A 22632-nucleotide genomic window follows, 5' to 3' on the forward strand; every position below is an offset into this window, starting at 1 on the left:
TGAAAGTCTCCTCTTACCCGGTGATGTGAGGGGCGGCCGGTTCTCCATTATGACGTCCTTGTAGAGGTCCTTGTGTCCTTCTATATACTCCCACTCCCCCATGGAGAAATAGACAGTGACATCCTGACACCTTATAGGAACCTGACATACTATGGCTATAGATCAGAGGATGTGTGTATCTAGGGGGATCCTCAATACTCTTCTCTCCTTTATGAGAAATGAAAGTCTCCTCTTACCCGGTGATGTGAGGGCTGGCTGGCTCGCCATCATGATGTCTTTCTACAGATCCTTATGTCCTTCTATATACTCCCACTCCCCCATGGAGAAATAAACAGTGACATCCTGACACCTTATAGGAACCCAACATACTATGGCCATAGATTGGAGGATGGGTGTATCTAGGTGGATCCTCAATACTTTTCTCTCCTTTATAAGAAATGAAAGTCTCCTCTTACCGGTGATGTGAGAGCCGGCTGGCTCGCCATCATGACGTCTTTCTACAGATCCTTGTGTCCTTCTATATACTCCCACTCCTCCATGGAGATACAACCTGTGACATCCTGAAACCTTATTGGAACCTGACATACTATGGTCATAGATCGGAGGATGTGTGTATCTAGGGGGATCCTCAATACAAGAAATGAAAGTCTCCTCTTACCCGGTGATGTGAGAGCTGGCTGGCTCGCCATCATGACGTCTTTCTACAGATCCTTGTGTCCTTCTATATCCTCCCACCTCTTGGTATGTCTGATTCCAAATGTAAATCAAACAATGTATTGCCAAGCCCACTCTGCAATAAAATAAATATAATTAAGCTCACCTTAGAGTGGAACTTTAGTCAGAAAATGAAGTCCTGCTAGATGACTTCAGGCTGGCCCCTTTTGCTGGTATAGCTATGTAGGACATCATTAAGTGTCTGTACTGTTTTAAATACACTGTTTCACCCTGCTCTGCACATGCTCTCCATTTGTAGGCACTGCTGAGTTATTAGAGGTCGATCTGCTGACAGCCTTAAAGCAGAATTAAACCCTCCTATCCTTTACAGCCAAGGAATCTGCTTCTGTTTGATCTGCAGCTGCCAATGGTGCTGCACATGTGATCAGTTGTGACTCCAGCCATTTGATGGTTTAACAGTTTGGTTGTCCACTTCTACTGATGGCCATACTGGCAAATATAATGTCCTGGGGTGGAGGACCAGTTTTCAACATTACCAGCAAGAGCCAAGGTGCTTGTTATCCTGAACCTTCAAAGCCAGGTGAATGGACCATCCATAAAAGGTACTGACGGTCCTGGAATGAGGAACCGCGCCTCACAGAACATTCTACTTATTGCTGTCATTTCATGAGCCACCGTTGATTCTGTTCCCCATTCATTTCTATAAGCCACAAGTCGTGGCTTTACGTGCACAGCGCCATTAGCCCCGGCCCCTGCGGAGATCTCCAGCATTATGTGCTACACATCAGAGGACTTGCAGGAAGATGAGGATTAGTGGAGGTGACATGATCCCCCCCATCCAATCCACACACAGTGCTGGGGCCCCCTTCTCTCATAATAAGAATATTATTATTAGTATTACCTCCTCCTTACTGGGCACACTCTCTCCAGCTGCACACCCCCACCAGGAGGATTCCCGAGCTGAAAAACCTCCTCTTTTCTTTTTATTTTGGTCTACAACAAAATGGCTGCCACCCCTCCTGCATTGAGGACACTTTCTGCAATCACAGGGGACACTCTCGCCCCCTAGTGGTGGTTCTAGCTCCGCACTGAAATAGACGGTGTTTTATATCAGTATACCGCAAAGCATTAGAGTGGCTCGTCACTATGGCAACCAGGAAGCGGCTGAGCAGCCGTGGAATGCACACAGCGGAAGTGGGCCACAGGGCGGAAGTGGGAGAATTGTGATGATAGAGAAGAGAGAGGGAGCAGCTCAGAGCTGAAAGGTGGGAGGGATGTTCTCTATGTGAGCTGGAGACATAATTAATAATAGTTAAAAATATTATTATTATTATTATTCTAGACTAATTATAATGAAATAGTATCAATTGAAAGTAAGGTAACAAATATTAACCACTTTAGGACCGGAGGATTTTCCTGCTTTACGTCCAGGCCACTTTTTGCGATTCGGCACTGTGCGCTTTTAACTGACAATTGCGCGGTCATGCAACGCCGTACCCAAACGAAATTTACGTCCTTTTTTTTCCCACAAACAGAGCTTTCTTTTGGTGGTATTTGATCACCTCTGCGCTTTTCATTTTTTGCGATATTAATAAAAAAATGAGACGATTTTGAAAAAATAACAATATTTTTCTACTTTGACAGTTAAAAAATATCCAATATATTCAATTTTTGTCATATATTTAGGCCAAAATGTATTTAGCTACATGTCTTTGACAAAAAAATTATCAATGAGCGTATTTTTAACCGCTTTAAGACCGGAAGATTTTACCCCCTTCCTGACCAGGCCATATTTTGCGATTCGGCACTGCGTGACTTTAACGGACAATTGCGCAGTCGTGCGACGCTGTACCCAAATGCAATTGATGTCCTTTTTTCCCCACAAACAGAGCTTTCTTTTGGTGGTATTTGATCAACTCTGCGATTTTTATTTTTTTGCGCTATAAACAAAAAAACAGCGACAATTCTGAAAAAAAAACTATATTTTTCACATTCTGCTATATAACATTCCCAAAAAAAAATTTAAATATCAAAATTTTTTAACATTTTAGGCCAATTTGTTTTCTGCTACATATTTTTGGTAAAAAAAAAAATCGCAATAAACGTATCTTGATTGGTTTGCGTCTCCTAACTATGGGAAAGATTTATGTCATTTTTATTGTTTTTTTTTTTCCCTAGTAATGGCGGTGATCTGCGATTTTTTGCGGGACTGCGACATTGCGGCGGACAGATCGGACCCCTTACTGACATTTTTGACACTTTTGGGGGTACCAGTGACATTACTACAGTAATCAGTGCTATACATATGAACTGTTACTGTAATAATGACACTGTCAGGGAAGGGGTTAACATTGTGGGTGATCAAGGGGTTAGCTGGTACTGTAATAATGACACTGGCAGGGAAGGGGTTAACACAGTGGGTGATCAAGGGGTTAAATGTGAGTCTAGGGGGGAGTGATTCTAACTGTGGGGGGGGGGCGTGGCTTGTGAAATGACCATAGAGACCTGTGTTCCTATATAGAAGGATCACAGGCGCTCTGTGATCATTTCAGGGAGAAGAACGGTCAGATGTGTTTACAACAGCCAACCGTCCTTCTCTCTCAGCCGGGAGCGATCGGGGGTGTCAGGCGGCAATCAGAACCGCCTCCCCATGTGCATCGGAGTCCCCGCTGCCGAATGGGGGCGGGAGCGCACCGCCGGCGGCGCGCGCTCGCCCCCTAGCTGCAGGTGCACGACCGACGTAGGTCTACATCGGTTCAGGAGGGCCACACTGCCGCATTAAATAGGCGGCAGGCGGTTGGGAACCGGTTAATAATAATTAAAAATATTATTATTATTATTCTAGACTAGATTGTAAGCTCTAACGAGCAGGGCCCTCTGATTCCTCCTGTATTGAATTGTACTGTAACTGTATTGTCTTCCTCCACATTGTAAAGCGCTGCGCAAACTGTTGGCGCTATATAAATTCTGTATAATAATAATAATAATAATAGACTAATTATAATGAAATAGTACCCAAAACAGCAGCAAAATGACTCTCAGATTCTCAGTAGACTTCTAAAGGAACTCTTTAACCCGTTGCCAACCGCCGCACGACTATATATATAGTCGTGCGGCGGTCAGCCCCGGCCAGGCAGAGTGACGTAGGGGTACGTCACTCGCCTGTCACTGACTTGTGAGCCAATTGCGGGCGGGCGCGCACCCGCCGAGGCGCGCGCCCGCCCCGTCTCGTCCTCCGTCGGTCACTCACAATCGCTCCTGTGAAGGGAGAAAGGCAGGCGGCTTATGTAAACAAGCCGCCTGTCATTCTCCCTGGTGTAAAAATGAAGATCAGATGGTTCTACTATGTAGGACCGTTGATCTCTGTTTTTACACCAATAGCCATGTCCCTTTACAGTTAGAAACACGCCCCTAGGACACACTTAACCCCTCCCTCTCCAATACAGTTAACCCCTTCCCTGCCAGTGTCATTTTTGCAGTAACAGTGCATATGTATAGCACTAATTACTGCATTACTGCAGTAATGTCACTGGTACCCCCAAAAGTGTAAAAAATGTCAGTCAAGGGTCCGATCTGTCCGCCGCAATGTCGCAGTACCGCAAAAAAAATTGCAGATCGCCGCCATTACGCATTAAAAAAAAAAACACCAAAAATGACAAAAATCTTTCCCTTTGTTAGTAAACGTGATAACTTTTGCGCAAACCAATCAAAATACGCTTTTTGCGACTTTTTTTACCAAACATATGTAGCATAAAACAAATTGACTGAAAATGTTAAGAAATTTTGATTTTTACATTTTTTTTGGGGAATTTCATATAAAAAAATGTGAAAAATATTGTTATTTTTGCAAAATTGACGCTCTTTTTTTGTTTATAGCGCATGATCAAAAAATCACACAGGTGATCAAATACCACCAAAAGAAATCTCTGTTTGTGGGAAAAAAAGGACGTCAAATTCGTTTAGGTACAGCGTCGCACGACCGCGCAATTGTCCGTTAAATTCACACAGTAAAAAATCACAAAAAACCCCCTGGTCTTTTAGCAGCCAAATCCTCCGGGGCTTAAGTGGTCAAGCCCAGATGGAATATCTTCCAGTACTCGTTTACCTCTACCACAGGTCAACTGTAGAACTCTTTATGTCTCTGTCACAGTCTGTTGTATACTCTGTGGGCCCAGACAGGTCACTGCCTTTCAATTTCTTCAGCTTATGCCAGCTTAGGAGAACTCTTCAGGTCTCTGCCAGGCCAGGTTAGGAAACTCTAGATCCAGAAGGGCAGATAGGAAAACAAAGAAAGTACGTAAATACTGGAATTCTCTGTAGCTACGCAAGCCTGGGAGGGGAGGACTGGACTCTCCTTCTACGTTCACTTTCTTACCACGCAGATCCTGGGAGACAAGGATCCTTGGCGCACATGCCAATGATTTCTGATCTTAGAGACCTTCTAGAGATCTGTAGTGGGTGCATGTGAGCATAAGCAGGAATACCCCCTGCCATAAGGTGGCAATCCTTGTCATGGACAGGGATCTGTAGCTGTGGAGAAAGAACAGTCCTGGTGAATGCAGAAGGGTGGAGAGCCAGCAGAGGGTACTGATAGCAAAGCAGAGCAAGCCAGAAAACGGCAACAATTATCGGAGGTTGCACTCAGACATAGGAGTCATGAAGAAATCTAGTGGTGCTTTTCCACTGCATGGAACGGATCGGTTTGGCTCGGTTTGGCGCTTTTCCACTGCATGGTACCGCATGGTACGGGTTAGAACGGTTCGGTACGGTTTGGTACAGCGGCGCTTTTCCACTACATGGTACGGCTTGCTTAAACAGTACCACCTCGGTTGGGGTTCCAAGAGGGACGTACCTATACCATATCCCACAATCCTTTGCATGCAGCCTTGATTGTTTGTCACTACTAGCCACTGATTGGTCAGAAAATTGTTGTAATCCCACCCACTTACTACTTTAGTGGAAAATCAAACCGAGCTGAGTAGAGCCTATACAGTGCTTAAACGTGCCGACTCGTACCACGCAGTGGAAAAACAAACTGAGCCGAGCTGGGCCAAGCAGTGCCGAATGGAGCCGAGCCGGTACTTGCAGTGGAAAAGTGCCATATGTGTGCCCTTGAAGAGATGCGGTGTACCGGGAGATATTGGGTGCACAGGGACCGCACTTGGAGACACAGGGGGAACAGAAACTGCACTTTCAGACACGGGTTACACAGGAGCTCATCTGGAGGCGTAAGGGTGCACTTGGAGGCTAGGAATACACTAGCAGTCACTGGGCATAGGAGGTACAGAGGTGGGAGAAGGGTTAGGGTGCTTGGACATAGGAGTTGCAGAGGAACCCGGGGATGCACTTGAAGAGATGGGGTACACTGGGAGATATAGGGCACAGAAGCTGCACTTGGAGACATAGGACACATGGGGGGTTCACTTGGAGACACAGGGTACATAGGAGCACACTTGGAGGCTAGGAATACACTAGCAGTCACTGGGCTTAGGAGGCACAGAGGTGGGAGAAGGGCTAGAGTGCTTTGACACAGGAGTCAGGCTTGAGGGGTTGGGGCTTTGCTTGGTCCTTTCGGAGATCAGCTGGCACTCCAGGTGACATCATTAGTCTCAGCAGCCACGTGCCAGAGAAAAGACCCGAAGCTGGAACCCAGGAGAGGTGAGAGTTACAATCCTCAGGCCTGAAGAGGGATTGGTCGGACACAGAGCACTTTACTATAGGATGTGATCACCAAATCTGCGTCCTGGCACCACATGTTGTCTGCTTTATCTTACTTTATTGGAGGCTACCCCCAGATTTACTAACAACAGAATCACCAGTGCAAAGAAGGAAATCTTTGACGAAAATTAGGGAAAAAAAATATTTTGAGTAAATCGATAGTGTTATATTTGTTTATTAGTAAAAACCAAACTCCAGCCAAAAGATGTTAAAAATGTGGATACGGTAAAAACTAGCACCCCTGTTTTTTTTTTTTTTTTCACCTGTGACCCCACTAGGGAGATTCCTGTTCTAGAAAACTGATGAGAAATCTCTCCAATGCAGACAGATACATCAAAGACAGTTATCTATTAGCATAGAGAATGTTCAGAACCTTGGTCAAACTCTTACCTTGTATTGGTGCCTGTCTGTGCCAGTGACCTCTTCCTAGCCCTCATTTCTTATTTTGGTATCCCAGGGATACAATGTGAAGGGAAAGCCAATCGAGTGACATACATCAATGATGTACTGTATACTTGACCTTTTAAGGACTTGGTCAGTTTGTAATGACATTTCTTTTGTATGAAGTCAGCTAAGGTAGCCTGGATATTGAAAGCTTTCTTAGATATTGTGAGAAAACTCTAATAAGGAAATATGAAATATGCAATTTCCCCATCAATACTGTACCTGTCAATCAAAGCTGACAACTGTCCTAACTCTTCCCTGCACACAAAACCCCTGTGTAAGAAGTAGGAGCAGCCTCAGCCTAGACTCTGTCCAGCCTCCCCCCGACACGTTTCGTCCCAACCACAGGGCTTAGTCATGAGGTACTAAGTCTTCCCTTCTCTTAATGAAACAAAAAAGTTTTCCTCTCAATGGAAGTTACTCTTCAAATGTCATACAATTCATTAAGTTCCAGTCTCCCCCACAAGGTAAAACAACTAAATTTCAATCATAGAAATGGCCTTTTCATATGAACTTCTCATGTTTAAAAGATGACTCTCATAAAAACATTTCCTCCATTCCCATTCTAATGTCTATCAACCCTCAATCGTTCAGTGAAATGTTCTCCACATCAGGGACCCAAATATGGCTTCTTCCCGGTGTGGGTCTTCGAATGCGTGATGAGGTTTCCTTTCTGAGAAAATCCCTTCCCACATTCAGGGCAGAAAAATGGTCTCTCTCCTGTGTGAGTTCTCTGATGGATAATTAGCTCCTTTTTCTGACAAAAACATTTGCCACATTCAGAGCACGAATAGGGTTTCTCCCCTGTGTGGGTCTTCTGGTGGGACACAAGATTTCCTTTGTGCGAAAAACGCTTCCCACACTCCGAACATGGATACGGCTTCTCCCCTGTGTGGACCCTCTTGTGCTTCGTAAGATCTGAATTAAAAGAAAACCGTTTGCCACATTCACGACAACTATATGGCTTCTCTCCAGTGTGAGTCCTCTGGTGTCTAATGACTTCCCGTTTTTGGGAAAAACACCTTCCACATTCCAAACAGGAATACGGCTTCTCCCCAGTGTGCGTTCTCTGGTGAATAAGAAGACTGCCTCTGCCACTAAAAGATTTTTCACAGTCCACACATGAATATGGCTTTTCCCCTGTGTGAGACCTCTGATGTATTAAAAGATTGTCTCTACGGGTAAAACATTTTCCACATTGGGAACACGAATAAGGTTTCTCCCCAGTATGAAGCTTTTCATGGGTGATAACATGTGATCTCCGAGAGAAACATTTTCCACATTCTGAACATGGATATGGCTTCTGTCGTTCCTGGGATCTCTGGTGGGATGTGAGGTCCTTCTTTTGGGAAAAACATTCACCATGCTTGGAATAAATTGTACCTTCCCGTTGAGATCCATCGTGGATGATCAGAGGAGAAGGATGAGGAAAACACCCGCTGTGAGTACAGGGGTCAGGTGATAGATCAATGCTTTGAAGTACTGGATGGAGAATCGGTGTAGTAGGGTTTTCTTCAGAAGAATCAGATGTGATATCATTATAGTCTATTTCACCTCCTGGAGAGATCATTTGAGGGGCCTCTTGGTTTATCTTGTTGTATTGTCCATCTGGAGAAAACAAAGAATTAAAAGAATGTTTAGAAGGACAATTTTGGTCCAATTTAACATTGAGACAACATTATATTGGACTGCTAATATGAACCTTCGCAACCAACACCCTAAGTCCATTTCCATCATGTTCAGTTTTCGGAGGAATCAAAGAGAGGACCAAATACCTCTTGGCAGCTGAGTTTTTAAAAGGAAGCAGTTAGGCTCGGTTCACACTGGGGCGGCACAACTCCTTACTACTTCGGGGGCGACTTGTGCATTCCCATGCACCACGACTTCGGAGCGACTTGCATGGACTTCACATAATGGAAGTCTATGCAAGTCGCTCCAAGGTCGCTCCGAAGTAGTACAGGACCCTTTTTCTAAGTCGGAGCGACTTGTGTCGCTCCTATTAGAACGGGTCCTGTAGCAGTCAATGGACTGCGAGGGAGCGCGACTTGTCAGGCTGACAAGTCGCCTGACAAGCCGCGGTAGTGTGGACCGAGTCTAAGAGTAGAAAAAAAGGGACCCGCATTGGGTTGTTCATTGCAGTACTGGCTTTGGGTTTCTCATCACATCTAGTGTGAGTCCAACCTGGAACAAGCACCGAGTGGATCTCACTCGTTCAAACTGTTATTGATTAAGTTCCTGACAGGCAAAAGAAAGGATCATTGTATTGACTCAAGCAGATGCTTAGTCATATTCTATATGTAGTTTTTATTGCCCACCTGTTCCAATCTCCAAAGAGATGTCCTCTTCTTTGGTTTTCATGTCTTCTTCCTCTTCATCCTCAGCTTTGAGATCTCTCGGAGTGTCTCTGGTGTCTCCAGGATCTGTGAATAAAGATGAAAGTGAAGCCTCCTGTACTGAGATGTATTAGAGACCCCAGAGAGTGTGTGTGGGGGGAGACTGGTCACGTCTCTTGGCTGGTAACACGCGCCATGATGTGAGGAGGAGAGCCGGACTCTAATAGAGGCTGATGGCCACTGACTCGCCCACTTGGCACATACTGCCCCCCCCCCCCATTACTGTCTACTGACGAGGGGGGGGGGAAGAGATTTTTGTAGTGACTGAACAAGGAGAATCTGGGACTCTTCTCTGGATTTACTGTTTATCACTTACCAATGTCAATCTGTATAGGAATTTCCTCCACTTTAATCCTCACACGTCCTTCTCCCTCCTCCTCAGGTTTGACATCTCTCTGATTGGTTCTGGTGTCTCCGGGGTCTGTGAATAAAAATGACAATGAAGCCCCCTGTACTGAGATGTATGAGAGACCCCAGAGAATGTGTCTAGAGGGCAGAATGGTTAAAACTTTTGGTTGGTAGCAGAAGAGATGCGGAATCTAATAGAAGCTGATGGCTCCTGACTCCCCCACTGGGCACATACAGGGGGCCATTCAATAAAGCATTTGCAGAATGTTTCTGGTTTATCACAACGTACGCTAACTCAAAGCAAGAGTTTGGGTGCAACAAATTCAGGCAACCCTAAATTGCACCACGTTGAGAATCTGTCACTATGGTTTTGACAAAGAGAAAAATAATTACTGCCAGTTCGCAGAGATCAACTCTGAGCCGAAATACAGAGTCGGGCAAGTATGTGTTGTAAGTGGTCATGAATGTTACAGCTTCCCACTCAGGTTGTGTGGGTTGCTAGGTTGCCAGCGTCCGCTGGCATCCTAGCAACCAATGGTAAATCCTTGGCCCCACTTAGCTACTACAGGGAGATTCCTCGGGCAACAGATGAATGTAAACAAATAGTTGGGGATGTTTGCTGATGTCCTTAACCAAATATTGCCAGGTAGCTGTAAATGGAGGAGGGGGTGTCTACTTTATAGACACTCAGGTTTCAGTTCCAAACCCCTCCCCCCATCCAATCATGACTCCTTGCGAAAAAAGTCATGTACCTTTTTCCGAATTTGTGAGTGGGGGTCGGTTCTCCATCAAGAGGTCCTTCCTCCGATCCTTGGACTCCTTTCACTTGCTGAAGTTTAGAGCGAAGGCTGGCCTGTAAAGTTCCCTCAGATGCCTATGCTCAGGAAGATCGCTCCATGACAATCTCTACTCGTCCAGGCTGTAAGAAGGGTACAAAACGAAAGATGCTAAACGCTGGAATGCTACCTATGGAGATTAACAATTTCGGCCTTCTGCCATTCTACTAGGGAGGAATAACTGACACTATTGGAAAACATATGGTTCATGTGGCCTTGATTATGATGGTATGGCCTTGTAAGCAGAGATGGAAGCCAACACTCCAATATTGTGCAAGTATTATTACCAAATACCTGTTTGGCCAATATAAAACAGGAAAAGAAAGCCCGGTGGGACTTTAAATGAAGAGGACTCAATGTGTCATTAAAATGCAATGCGTCTGGTTTATTGACAAAACCGTAATGTGTAAAATAGTAACCATATAAATACATATCCAAGTCATACATCATTACATGGGCATAATAATGCAAATTATCAGTAAAACATGACATGGCAATAACAATATGAACATAAATAAATTTTAAGCATTGAACTCGACGCGTTTCATGGGTCGCATTGCCCACTCATCAGGAGTACGTGTATAAAAGCATATCTGAAAATATAGTAAATGTTGTTAGTCGGCATGCAGTATAAAGTATGAGCTAATTGGAAACAACAAAACCTGGAAGGCTAATCCCGGCTAGGGGCCACCTCCAAGAGAAAGCGGGGGAATGGGATGTTTAAGATGCTTAAATATAGATCATGTATAAATATTACCAATAATAATAGTGAAGCAGAAGATATAGATGAATAAAAAATTATATTTTATTACATGAATTTACAAATAGACAAAATGTAGAGACATATGGACATTCCTCAATATGCCTGGTGAGAAACCAGAAACAAATCAGGTTCATAATATGCCATACATACACATGTAACAAGGAATTAGATATAGGACCCAAAACCCCTACGCGTTTCGACTTTAATTAGTCTTCCTCAGGGGGAGTAGTAGTCCAAAGTTCCTCAAACATATATATTCAAGAATGCATATCTAGATCAAAAGATTTAAACATATGGGAGATATTGATCTTCCTGTTCAAGGACCTCCAATGGGAAGACAAATCCCGACCCGAAGACCACAAGGGGCAGGGGCATTAGAGGAACCAGAGGTGATCCTGCTTAGGTTTTGGTCAAGGCTCCCCCAAAAAGCAAAAAGAAGGGAACTGCATATATAGAGGCAAAAATAAAAAACAATATTTATTTAATTGTATAAAAGAGAATCTCTCCTAAACAACGAGGAGGTTACTATTGACCCTCAGATTCCCATTAGGGATCAAAAAAGAGCCTGCTTTTGAAACCCGACACACATACCTCCCCTGTGGAAGAGGATCTCAGGGGGTCGCTTGAGGATCTAGAGAGTGCGGAGCTGAGGGGATCCAGTGTGCTGAGAACCTGCGGGGAGTCGGAGGGGTCCAGTCCCAGGAAAGCCTACACAGGTCGTGAGTACTGAGGATTGCCCCTGGGGGGTCTGCCTAGAGTCAGAGGGGACCACTCCGGAAGAGGTTCTGGGATCCAGCACCAGCTAGCAGTGAAAGGGGGTACCTAGGCTGAGGACCCTGAAGTGACAGAGGGGGTACATTGTCAGTGACCCTGAAGAGTTCAAGGTCAAAGGGGGCACCTGTTGTTGTTGGGCCCTGAACCACATGCACTCTCCCAAGAAAAAAAAAAACTCTCGAGCAATACACACCAAACTGTGCAGCTTGTCCCCTGGACCTGTAAAAATCAGGATTTATATTGGAGTCAGTGGAAGAAGGGGAGGAACGGAGAAGACAGGATCAAACAGCCTTTTTACACAATGTGGAGGATTACCCTTTAGGTTCCACAGTGAGTATAACAAGCATGCTTTACTGTATATACAGACTGATTTTACTGTTGTGTGGGTTTAGTAACCCCTTAAAGCGGAAGTATACTCCGCTTTTTAACTTTTACCTACAGGTAAACCTATAATAAGGCCTATAATAAGGCTTACCTGCAGGTAAAATGAATATCTCCTAAACCTGCACGGTTTAGGAGATAGTCGCCCTGCATGCTGCCGCGCTGACACCAGCGGCGCATGCGCTCTGAAGGTCCGGCAGGCCTTCAGAGCTCCTTGCCGGAAAATGAACTCCCGCGCGTGACGTCATCGCGGCTCCGGCCACTCACAGCGCCGGAGCTGCCGAACCCGGAAGAGACGCCGAGGGAAGATGTCAGCTGCCTCGTGTCAGAGCTTCGTTCTAAGGTAAGTATTCCATAATGAGCTAGTATGTGATGCATACTAGCTCATTATGCCTTTATCCTGCAGGTTTTTCTTTTTTTTTTTTGAGGATACAACCGCTTTAAGTAATGACAAAATTTTCCCCCGAATAATCAGGTCCATAGCAGAAGTGCGAAAATTGCTCTGGTCCATAAGGAGTGAACAGGTGTGAGATCCGAAGTGGTTAAAGCGGAGTTCCACCCAAAAGTGGAACTTCCGCTCTTTTGCTTCCTCCCCCCCTTCGGTGCCACATTTGGCACCTTTCAGGGGGGAGGGGGTACCTGTTTTTGACAGGTACCCTTCACAACTTACGGGATACGGCGCCGTCCCTCAGAAGTTTGGCCCCCCCTCCTCCTTCCCCCCCCCCCCAACGAGCCAATAGGAATGCGCAGTAGGGACCCGCCCGTGAAGCCGCAAGGCTTCACTGCTGGGTTCCCTTACCGGCAATGGCGACGGCAGCAATGGAAACATCGGCTGCGGTGCCGACATCGCTGGACTCCAAGACAGGAAAGTGTCCTAAAATGAAAAGTCAGCAGCTATAGTATGTGTACAGTATGTGTAGCTGCTGACTTTTAATTTGTGGAGGGGGTGGAGGGGAAGGTGGAACTCCGCTTAAACAATTAATGGCACTGCTATGGGGCAGCGCGTTTCTGTGCGTGTTTTGTGCACGTTCCTGACGCGCGGTAGTTTGATCCTGGCCTAGAAAGCGACCGTGTCGTTCTTCGTAGTGGTTTTGTGGAATGATTGTTTCCCTAATGAAAGAACATCTGAAACGATCAGATATAAGCTTTTCAGGGGAGGACTGGGGCAGGGGGGCAATTGCCCCCTGGGCCGCTCTGATGCCCCGTAAAAAGGCTGCACCGCTTCTGCCAAAGACATGCCTAAAGGATTCCTGGTGAACAGAAGTAAAAAGTCCCCGTTGCTCACCTACTTGAGGGTTGAAGACCAGCATAGTTGGTGTAAACTATGCCGGTTCCATGCCCTACTGGAGACTCTCCTCCCCCCAGCCAGCCCCAACCAAGCTGTCCAGCTCTCTCTAACCGCCCCCCCTGCTGGCCAGGTAGGGAACCCGAATTCGGCCAGTGAGTAGAGAGTACCTGGAGTGGAGCTTCCGCCTGGAATGGGGGTCAGGAGGAGGCTGGGAAGAGGTGGAGGGGGGCCGAAACACTACACAATGGGCCTCTGGTTTGTACTTGCCGGTACCCGGTGGGACGGGAGGCCCGGGCGAGCAGGGGAAGGCAGCGGGAGGGGGGGAGACGTCCCCTCCCGCTCCTTGTAATGTCAGCCGAGCGGCTTCTCAGCTGCATCGGTTGTCATTACAAGACAGCCGACCGTCGGCTATGGACGCCGGTACCGGGGTGATGCCTCTAGCTGCACCCATCACTCCGGTACAGCACTTTCCCGAAATATCGGCAATATCGGTAACCTCCGATATATCGGTGTTGCCGATTGGCGGTCGATCCTTAATAAACAGAACGAATACAATATTTTCGCAGATTTCTATTGCTGATCACAAATGGATTTCTAGATAGCGAAAATGCAGGTTTCGACTTTCCAGAGAATACAACCCCCAGCACCATCATCCCCGGCCCCCCCAGAGCTGACCATCTAATGTTCTACACATCAGAGGACTTGCAGGAAGATGAGGATTTGTGGAGATGACATGATTACCCCCATCCAATCCACACAAAGTGCTGGCACCCCCTTCCTTCTTTAAAAAAAAAATATTATTTTTATTAACAATATTATTATTATTATCATTACCTCCTCACTGGGAACACTCTCCAGCTTCTCCATCAGGAAGTTGCTTATTGTACTATAACCATCCCTCCAACTTCCTCCTCTGAACTACAACAAAATGGCTGCCCCCTGCACTGAGACAACTACAGAAATACAACTAATTATATGCATTTTTATAAATAGGACCATTTATTTTTCTAAAAAAAGAAGACTCCGGTCCTTTTTGACATAAAACTCTCCCTAAGTCTATTAATCAGGCATACAAAATCTAACAAGCGAGCTACAAGAAAATGTCTGCCATCCTTCCAGCTCTGAGGACACTTCCTCCTCTCCCATGGAAGAAGGTCGACCTCTAGTGGTGGTTTGGGCTCAGTTAGCACCCTTTCATTTCTGGACAGTTTTAAACACACATGCTCATTATTGACTGTTTTTTTTTTTTTTTTACTTTTACATTTTTATTGGAATTTTAATTTAACAATTTAAACAATAACATTTACAGTTATTTGTTACTTCTGACTCATTGCTTGGTACATGTAACAACAGGTAGGGAAATTAAGAAAATTATAGAAATATACAGGAGTAACAGGTAACAGCTAAATGAGAAAAAAATACAAATAATAAAAAAAAATAAATAAAAAAAAAAAAAAATATATATATATATATAAATTAAATAAAACACAGCATACCCAATCCGTATTGACTGTTTAAAAAGTACTCCCACTTATGCCAGGACATTTTCTACTCCCACTGGCCACACTCCAGCCCCCCTCCCCTCCCAAGTCTGAAGGATGGTCCATTGTTTAGAAAGTTCGGAGCCCTCTGCTCTAGGGTAAAAAGGTTGGGAAAGGTTGCTCTAGTAAAGTAATGCCCCCACTTGAATGTAGAACTCTTAAAGCGGAGTTCCGGGCACAGAAGTCATTTTTTAATAAACATACCCCCGGGACAGTCAGGGCTAGCACATTCCACAATGGATAGCCCCTGATCTGTCCCGGTTCGCACTTACCTTTTAGAAGAAATACTTACTTATAAAATTTCTTCCACAGCGTTTCCATCTCTCTTGTGGGCAGCTGAAGCCGGCGCGGTCCTCTTCCGCGTCTTCTTCTCCCAGAATGCGCCTGCACCGGCCCCTCTCGTCACTTCCGGTGCGGCGCCGCATTCCTCCACAGCTTTTGGGCATGCCCAGAAGCTGTTTAGCAGGGGAATGCGGCGTCGCCCGGAAGTGACGAGCGGGGCCGGTGCCGTTGCATTGATTCCTGGGAGCGATGACGTTCAGCTCCCAGGAATCATAGCGAGACAGGAAGTGACGGGGTGAGCCGCGGCGCCAAGGGAGGAAGTACTCTGAGGTGAGTATTTACGATCTTCGATTAAAAGGTGAGTAAACAAAAAAAAAAAAACAATAACTATCCAATTCCTTTTCAGGTAATGTCGAACTAGCGGAGGGGCACAAAAAAAAAAATATTGTTTTTGTGCCCGGAACTCCGCTTTAATGTCTCTGCCACATGCAAATATAGAACTCTGTAGGCCCAGATGGGAATATACCTTTAGGTGTCTTCAGCCTCTTCCACAGACCAGGTTAGAGTTCTTCAGACCTCTTTCACAGTTGTGGACCTTAATCCCAAACAGGCAGCTATCAGAAAACAGAACTCTGTTACAGCTTTAGCTTCTTCCCCAAGACAATAGGGCCTAGAAGGCCAATCCTGGACTCTTCGGCTACCTCCTCCCCAGGCAGCCGGCCTCGGAGGCTTGGACTGGACTTTGCTAAACACACATCCCTTCCAGGCAGTGATCATCTGTACTCAGGTCCTCTTCACATAAACACTTTTAGCGCATAGAGTTCTGCCTCAGAGTCTACTTGTGCAGTTACATAGTTACATATAGTTACATATAGTTACATAGTAGGTGAGGTTGAATAAAGACAATAATCCATCCAGTTCAACCTGTGTAGGTGTGTGTGGCTGTAATCATCTCTCATACCCCTGAATGTTCTGATCCTTGAGATGTAAGTCTAAGAGTCTATTGAAAGCCACCATACTTCCCGCAGAAACCACCTCTTGTGGTAGAGAATTCCACAATCTTGTAGCCCTAACAGTAAAGAACCCCCCGCGTTGCCTGAGGTTAAAACTCTTTTCCTCTAATCGCATTGTATGCCCTCTTGTCCTCGTGCAATCCCTTCGACTGAACAGTTTTTTTTCTAAGCTGAGATCCTTGTGCAGTGGATCATCAAAACCAATGGAATAACATCCTTCGGGTATGGAGCCCTCCTCAGATCAGAGGAATCTAGTAGACAACTGTAAAAGAGCACACAGGAGGGCGTATACCGCCTAGTGCAATACCGAAGGTTTATTGTTTAACCACTTCCATACAGAGCAGTTACACCCCCTTCCTGCCTTTTGTTTTAGTTTCTATTATAAAATTTTGCAAATAAGTAATTTTTTTTCATAAATTTGGGCCAAAATTTATACTTCTACTTTGGTGTCTTTGGTAAAAAAATAACCCAAATTAGTGGTTATTATTTAGTCTGTGTGAAAGTTATAGAGTCTACAGGCTATGGTGCCAATTGTTGAAAATTGATCACACCTGATGTATCGACGGCCTATCTCATTTCTTGAGGCCCTGAAATGTCAGGACAGTACGAATACCCCACATGACCCCTTTTTGGAAAGTAGACAGTCCAGGGTATTTAGTAAGAGGCATGGTGAGTTTTTTGAAGTTGTAATTTTTTCCCACAATTCTTGGGAAAATGAGGAAATAATTGTATTTATTTTTTTTTACACAAAATTGTCATAATAACAAGTTATTTCTCACATACAGCATAGGCATACATGCGATTACACCCCAAAATACATTCTGCTGCTCCTCCTGAGTATGGCGATACCACACGTGTGAGACTTTTACACAGCTTGGCCACATACAGAGGCCCAACATGCAGGGAGCACCATCAGGTGTTCTAGGAGCATAAATTACACATATAACTTCCTAACGACCTATCACACTTTTGAAGGCCCTGGAACACCAGGACAATGGAATTACCCACAAAATGAACCAATTTTGGAAAGCAAACACCCCAAAGTATATTCTATGAGGCATAATGAGTCTTTTGAACAGGTCATTTTTTTCCACAAGTTTTTGGAAAATGTGGAAAGAAAATGAAAATGCATTTTTTTTTTTTACACAAAGTTGTCAATTTATAAGATATTTCTAACACATAGCATATACACAGCAAAAATTACACCCCAAAATACATTCTGCTACTCCTCCTGAGTATGGCGATACCACATATGTGGCACTTTGTCAGAGCATAGCCACATACAGAGGCCCAACATGCAAGGAGCACCGTCAGGTGTTCTAGGGGCATAAATTACACTTTACAACCTATCACACTTTTGAAGGCCCTGGGGCACCAAGACAATGGAAACCCCCACAAAATGACCTCATTTTGGAAAACAAACACCCCAACACATAATCTAGGAGGCATGGGCTGCAGATAGGTACTCAGGTACTCTGATGGGCTGCAGACAGGTACTCAGGTACACTGATCGGCTTCAGAAAGGTACTCGGGTACTCCGATGAGCTTCAGAGAGGTACTTGGGTATTCTGATGGGCTAGAGACAGGTACTCGGGTAATCTGATGGGGTGCAGATAGGTACTCGGGCACTCTGGGCTGGAGACAGGTACTCGGGAACTCTGGGCTGGAGACAGGTACTTGGGTACTCTGGGCTGGAGACAGGTACTTGGGTACTCTGGGCTGGAGACAGGTACTCGGGTACTCTGAAGGGTTACAGAGAGGTACTTGGGTACTATGATGGGCTGCAGAGAGGTATTCGGGTACTCTAATGGGCTGGAGACAGGTACTCGGATACTTTGATGACAGGTACTGGGCAGAAGACAGGTACTCTATTTGGCTGCAGATAGGTACTAATATACCCTGATGGGCTGGAGACAGGTACTCGGGTACTCTGATGGGATACAGAGAGGTACTCGGGTACTCTGATGGGATACAGAGAGGTACTCGGGTACTCTGATGACAGGTACTCGGGTACTCCAATGACAGGTACTCGGGTACTCTAATGACAGGTACTCTGTCATCAGAGTAGCCGAGTACCTGTCATCAGAGTACCTGATCGGCTGGTGACAGGTACTCGGGTACTCTGATGGGCTGGTGACAGGTACTTTGATGGGCTAGTGACAGGTACTTTGATGGGCTAGTGACAGGTCCTCTTTATTGAGAGGGGCAATCAGTGTGTTTGGGGTGCACTATGATGGGTACCTGGCTGTTACCACAATCTCCTCCTCATACAGGATCAGTGTGTGAGGAGGAGAACGCGGTAACAGCTATTTACTGTGTTCTCTGTTGACATTCTGTGACCGGCTGTGATTGACAGCTGGTCACGTGGTAAAAAGCCAATTTCATTGGCTCTTTACCTAGATCGAGGATGGGCTCTGTCCCAGGGACGAGCATCATCCCTGATTAGCGCGCATTGTGGAGAGAACGCTGGAGCCGCTCATGTGATCGGCTGTGATTGGACACAGCCGATCACGTGGTAAACAGCCAATTTCATTGATCGGGAATGGGCTCTGTCTGAGGGACAAGCCTCATTCCTGATTGCCGCGCTGCGCACCCCCCCGGGGGCACGCAGTAGCGGCGAGAGCGGGCGGACATCATATGACGGCCGCCCAGATCGAGGAGCACTTCCTGCCGGCGTCATTTGACTGTGGCCCGGTATGGAAGTGGTTAAAACAAAACATACAGCCAAATGGATACTCACAAAAATGTACACATTTCAGGGGACATACCCCTCTTCATCAGAGCTCTGAAAAAGGGGGTGCATCCCCTGAAACATGTCAGCTTGTCAGAGCTCTGATGAAGAGGGGTATGTCCCCTGAAATGTGTACATTTTTGCCAAATGGATGACAAGCTGTCTGAGGCTGAACTTATGGCGCTTTTCCACTGCATGGAACCGAACGGTTCGGCTCGCTTTTGCGCTTTTCCACTGCATGGTACCGCATGGTACGGTGTTAGAACGGTTCGGTACGGTTCGGTACAGTGGCGCTTTTCCACTACATGGTACGGCTCGCTTAAACAGTACCACCTCAGTTGGGGTTCCAAGAGGGCCGTGCCGATACCATATCCCACAATCCTTTGCATGCAGCATTGATTGTTTGTCACTACTAGCCACTGATTGGTCAGAGAATCGTTGTAATCCCACCCACTTACTACTTAGTGGAAAGGCAAACCGAGCCGAGTAGAGCCTATACAGTGCTGAAACGTGCCAACTCGTACCATGCAGTGGAAAAGCAAACTGAGCCGAGTTGGGCCAAGCAGTGCCGAGTGGAGCCGAGCCGGTACTTGCAGCAGTGGAAAAGTGCCATTAGAGTTACCATTGGCTACTAAGGTTTATACATCTCAATGCCAATAACACCCCATGGGATACATGCAGGTGTATTGTTAGCTCCTAATGAACAGATGACCCGGCAGAAGTCTTTTATCGCTTAATATAAACAAACAACCTGCAAGTGATAATTCATTTTATACAATAGTCTGTATACTCATTTCAATTTTGAACTATTATTGACTTTTAAAAATATTTGGACTACAAGAAAATGGCCGCTGCTACTGCTTTTGAATGAAAAAAAAATATTCTGTGTTAGTTTGCCCTCTAGCGTCCAACGTTGAAAGAACAGGTTACACCTGTTCTGTCAGAATAGCGAACCTGCACAGCTGTAGTCTGGTTGCTGTGGTGACGCGCGCGCGCAGAGTGAACAACCAGGCGGGGACTGGGAAGCTTGGCGGCCATTTTTTTGTAGCTCAAATGAAGGAATTAGGAAACAGGAGAATTTTCTCCTCTTTCCGGCAGCTGTTGAAGCTGGGAGGCTGGAGGTTGTTTGCCCTGTGAGGAGGAGGTAATAATATTCTTATTATGAGAGAAGGGGGTCCCAGCACTCTGTGTGGATTGGATAGGGGGGGGGGGATCATGTCACCTCCACATATCATTATTTTCCTGCAAGTCCTCTGATGTGTAGAATATTGGATGGGGGGCTCTGCTGGGGCTGTGATCTCTGCAATACTGCAGTTCTTTTAGTATCCCTAGCAACCAATGCAATTGCTTGTGACTCTGGCAGTTGGGAGGTCAAAGGTCGTTCAAGATACATGGGTGGTGATTGGAAAATCAGCCTCTTGTCGCAGTATTTTGCGGAAGGCGTGATTGGTATCCGGGGCGTACAGAGAGTATCCCTGGATTGGTAAGTACTTTTCAAGGGGATCATGTAACCAGTGGGTTCACGCCTACTGTATGGCCAACCGTCGGTCAAGCCTACTGTATGTCCAAGCGTCGGTCAAGGCTTCTGTATGTCCAAGCGTCGGTCAAGGCTTCTGTATGTCCAAGCGTCGGTCAAGGCTTCTGTATGTCCAAGCGTCGGTCAAGCCTTCTGTATGTCCAAGCGTCGGTCAAGCCTTCTGTATGTCCAAGCGTCGGTCAAGCCTTCTGTATGTCTAAGCATCGGTCAAAGCCTTCTGTATGTCCAAGCGTCGGTCAAACCTTCTGTATGTCCAAGCGTCTGTCAAGGCTTCTGTATGTCCAAGCGTCGGTCAAGCCTTCTGTATGTCCAAGCGTCGGTCAAGCCTTCTGTATGTCCAAGCGTCGGTCAAGCCTTCTGTATGTCTAAGCATCGGTCAAAGCCTTCTGTATGGCCAACCGTCGGTCAAGCCTTCTGTATGTCCAAGCGTCGGTCAAGCCTCGTGTATGTCCAAGCGTCGGTCAAGCCTTCTGTATGTCCAAGCGTCGGTCAAAGCCTTCTGTATGTCCAAGCGTCGGTCAAGGCTACTGTATGTCCAAGCGTCGGTCAAGCCTTCTGTATGTCCAAGCGTCGGTCAAGCCTTCTGTATGTCCAAGCGTCGGTCAAAGCCTTCTGTATGTCTAAGCATCGGTCAAAGCCTTCTGTATGTCCAAGCGTCGGTCAAACCTTCTGTATGTCCAATCGTCGGTCAAGCCTTCTGTATGTCCAAGCGTCGGTCAAGCCTTCTGTATGTCCAAGCGTCGGTCAAGGCTTCTGTATGGCCAAGCGTCGGTCAAAGCCTTCTGTATGGCCAAGCGTCGGTCAAAGCCTTCTGTATGTCCAACCGTCGGTCAAGGCTTCTGTATGTCCAACCGTCGGTCAAAGCCTTCTGTATGTCCAACCGTCGGTCAAAGCCTTCTGTATGGCCAAGCGTCGGTCAAAGCCTTCTGTATGGCCAAGCGTCGGTCAAGCCTTCTGTATGTCCCAACGGTCGGTCAAGCCTTCTGTATGTCCCAACGGTCGGTCAAGCCTTCTGTATGTCCCAACGGTCGGTCATGCCTTCTGTATGTCCCAACGGTCGGTCAAGCCTTCTGTATGTCCCAACAGTCGGTCACGTCTTCTGTATGGCCAACGGTCGGTCAAGCCTTCTGTATGTCCAACGTTCGATCATGCCTTCTGTATGGCCAACAGTCGGTCACGCCTTCTGTGTAACCAATAATGATGGGCTCAGGCATGTTCCTCTCATACCCGCCAGGAAGCCGTCACTGCACACCACCAATCATAGGCAGCGTGTGTATGTGCAGCTGCGGGCTGGGAAATGCCTCACTGCCTATGATTGGCGGTGTGCAGTGACGGCTTCCTGGCGGGTATGATCCAAACACGCCTAAGCCCATCTCTAAATGCCAAGCGTCGGTCATGCCTTGTGTATGTCCAAGCGTCGGTCACGCCATCTGTATGGCTAACCATCGGTCACGCTTACTGCATGGCCATCCGGTTGTTGAGCCTGCTGCATTGCCAACCAGTTGTCACGCCTTCTGTATTACCAACCAGTTGTCACGCCTTCTGTATTACCAACCAGTTGTCACGCCTTCTGTATGTCCAAGCATCAGTCAAGCCTATGGTATGGCCAACCCGTCGGTCAAGCCTTCTTTATGTCCAAGTGTCGGTCACACCTACTGAATGGCTAACTGTCTGTCACTTTTACTGCATTGCCAACCGGTTGTCACGCCTGCTGCATGGCCAACTGGCCGCCACGCCTGCTGTATGGCCAACTGGCCGCCACACCTGCTGTATGGCCAACAGGCCGCCACGCCTGCTGTATGGCCAACAGGCTGTCACTTATACTGTATGGCCAACTGGCCGCCACACCTGCTGTATGGCCAACCTGTACATCTGCAGAAGAGCAGCACATTTTTGCCTGCAGATCTG

At 46.3% G+C, this 22632-nt stretch overlaps 2 protein-coding genes across 3 annotated transcripts in view; both read right to left on the reverse strand.

The window, feature by feature from the left end:
* The window catches only part of LOC309564371 (uncharacterized protein), a gene marked incomplete at its 3' end in the record, with an annotated part of 548195 nt that overhangs the window by 158808 nt on the left and 366755 nt on the right, over positions 1-22632 (reverse strand). The window contains exon 3 of the mRNA XM_082268998.1: positions 18-141. Coding sequence (XP_082125124.1) covers positions 18-141 — 124 coding nt within the window. The remainder of the gene's footprint in view (positions 1-17; positions 142-22632) is intronic.
* The window catches only part of LOC309562771 (uncharacterized protein), a 379789-nt gene continuing 363702 nt past the window's right edge, over positions 6546-22632 (reverse strand). Inside the window, exons 1-4 of one of the 2 annotated variants that reach the window (XM_082267074.1) lie at positions 10331-10507; positions 9547-9651; positions 9153-9257; positions 6546-8445 (exon numbers count right to left, since the gene is read on the reverse strand). In XM_082267074.1, the coding sequence (XP_082123200.1) occupies positions 7448-8445; positions 9153-9257; positions 9547-9651; positions 10331-10367 (1245 nt within the window). In that variant the 5' untranslated portion in view covers positions 10368-10507 and the 3' untranslated portion in view covers positions 6546-7447. Of the gene's footprint in view, positions 8446-9152; positions 9258-9546; positions 9652-10330; positions 10508-22632 lie in introns of those variants that run through there. The other variant, XM_082267075.1, reaches the window with a different exon arrangement.

The sequence above is a fragment of the Pelophylax lessonae genome (assembly GCF_965119305.1).
Source record: "Pelophylax lessonae genome assembly, chromosome: 9".
Lineage (NCBI taxonomy): Eukaryota > Metazoa > Chordata > Amphibia > Anura > Ranidae > Pelophylax > Pelophylax lessonae.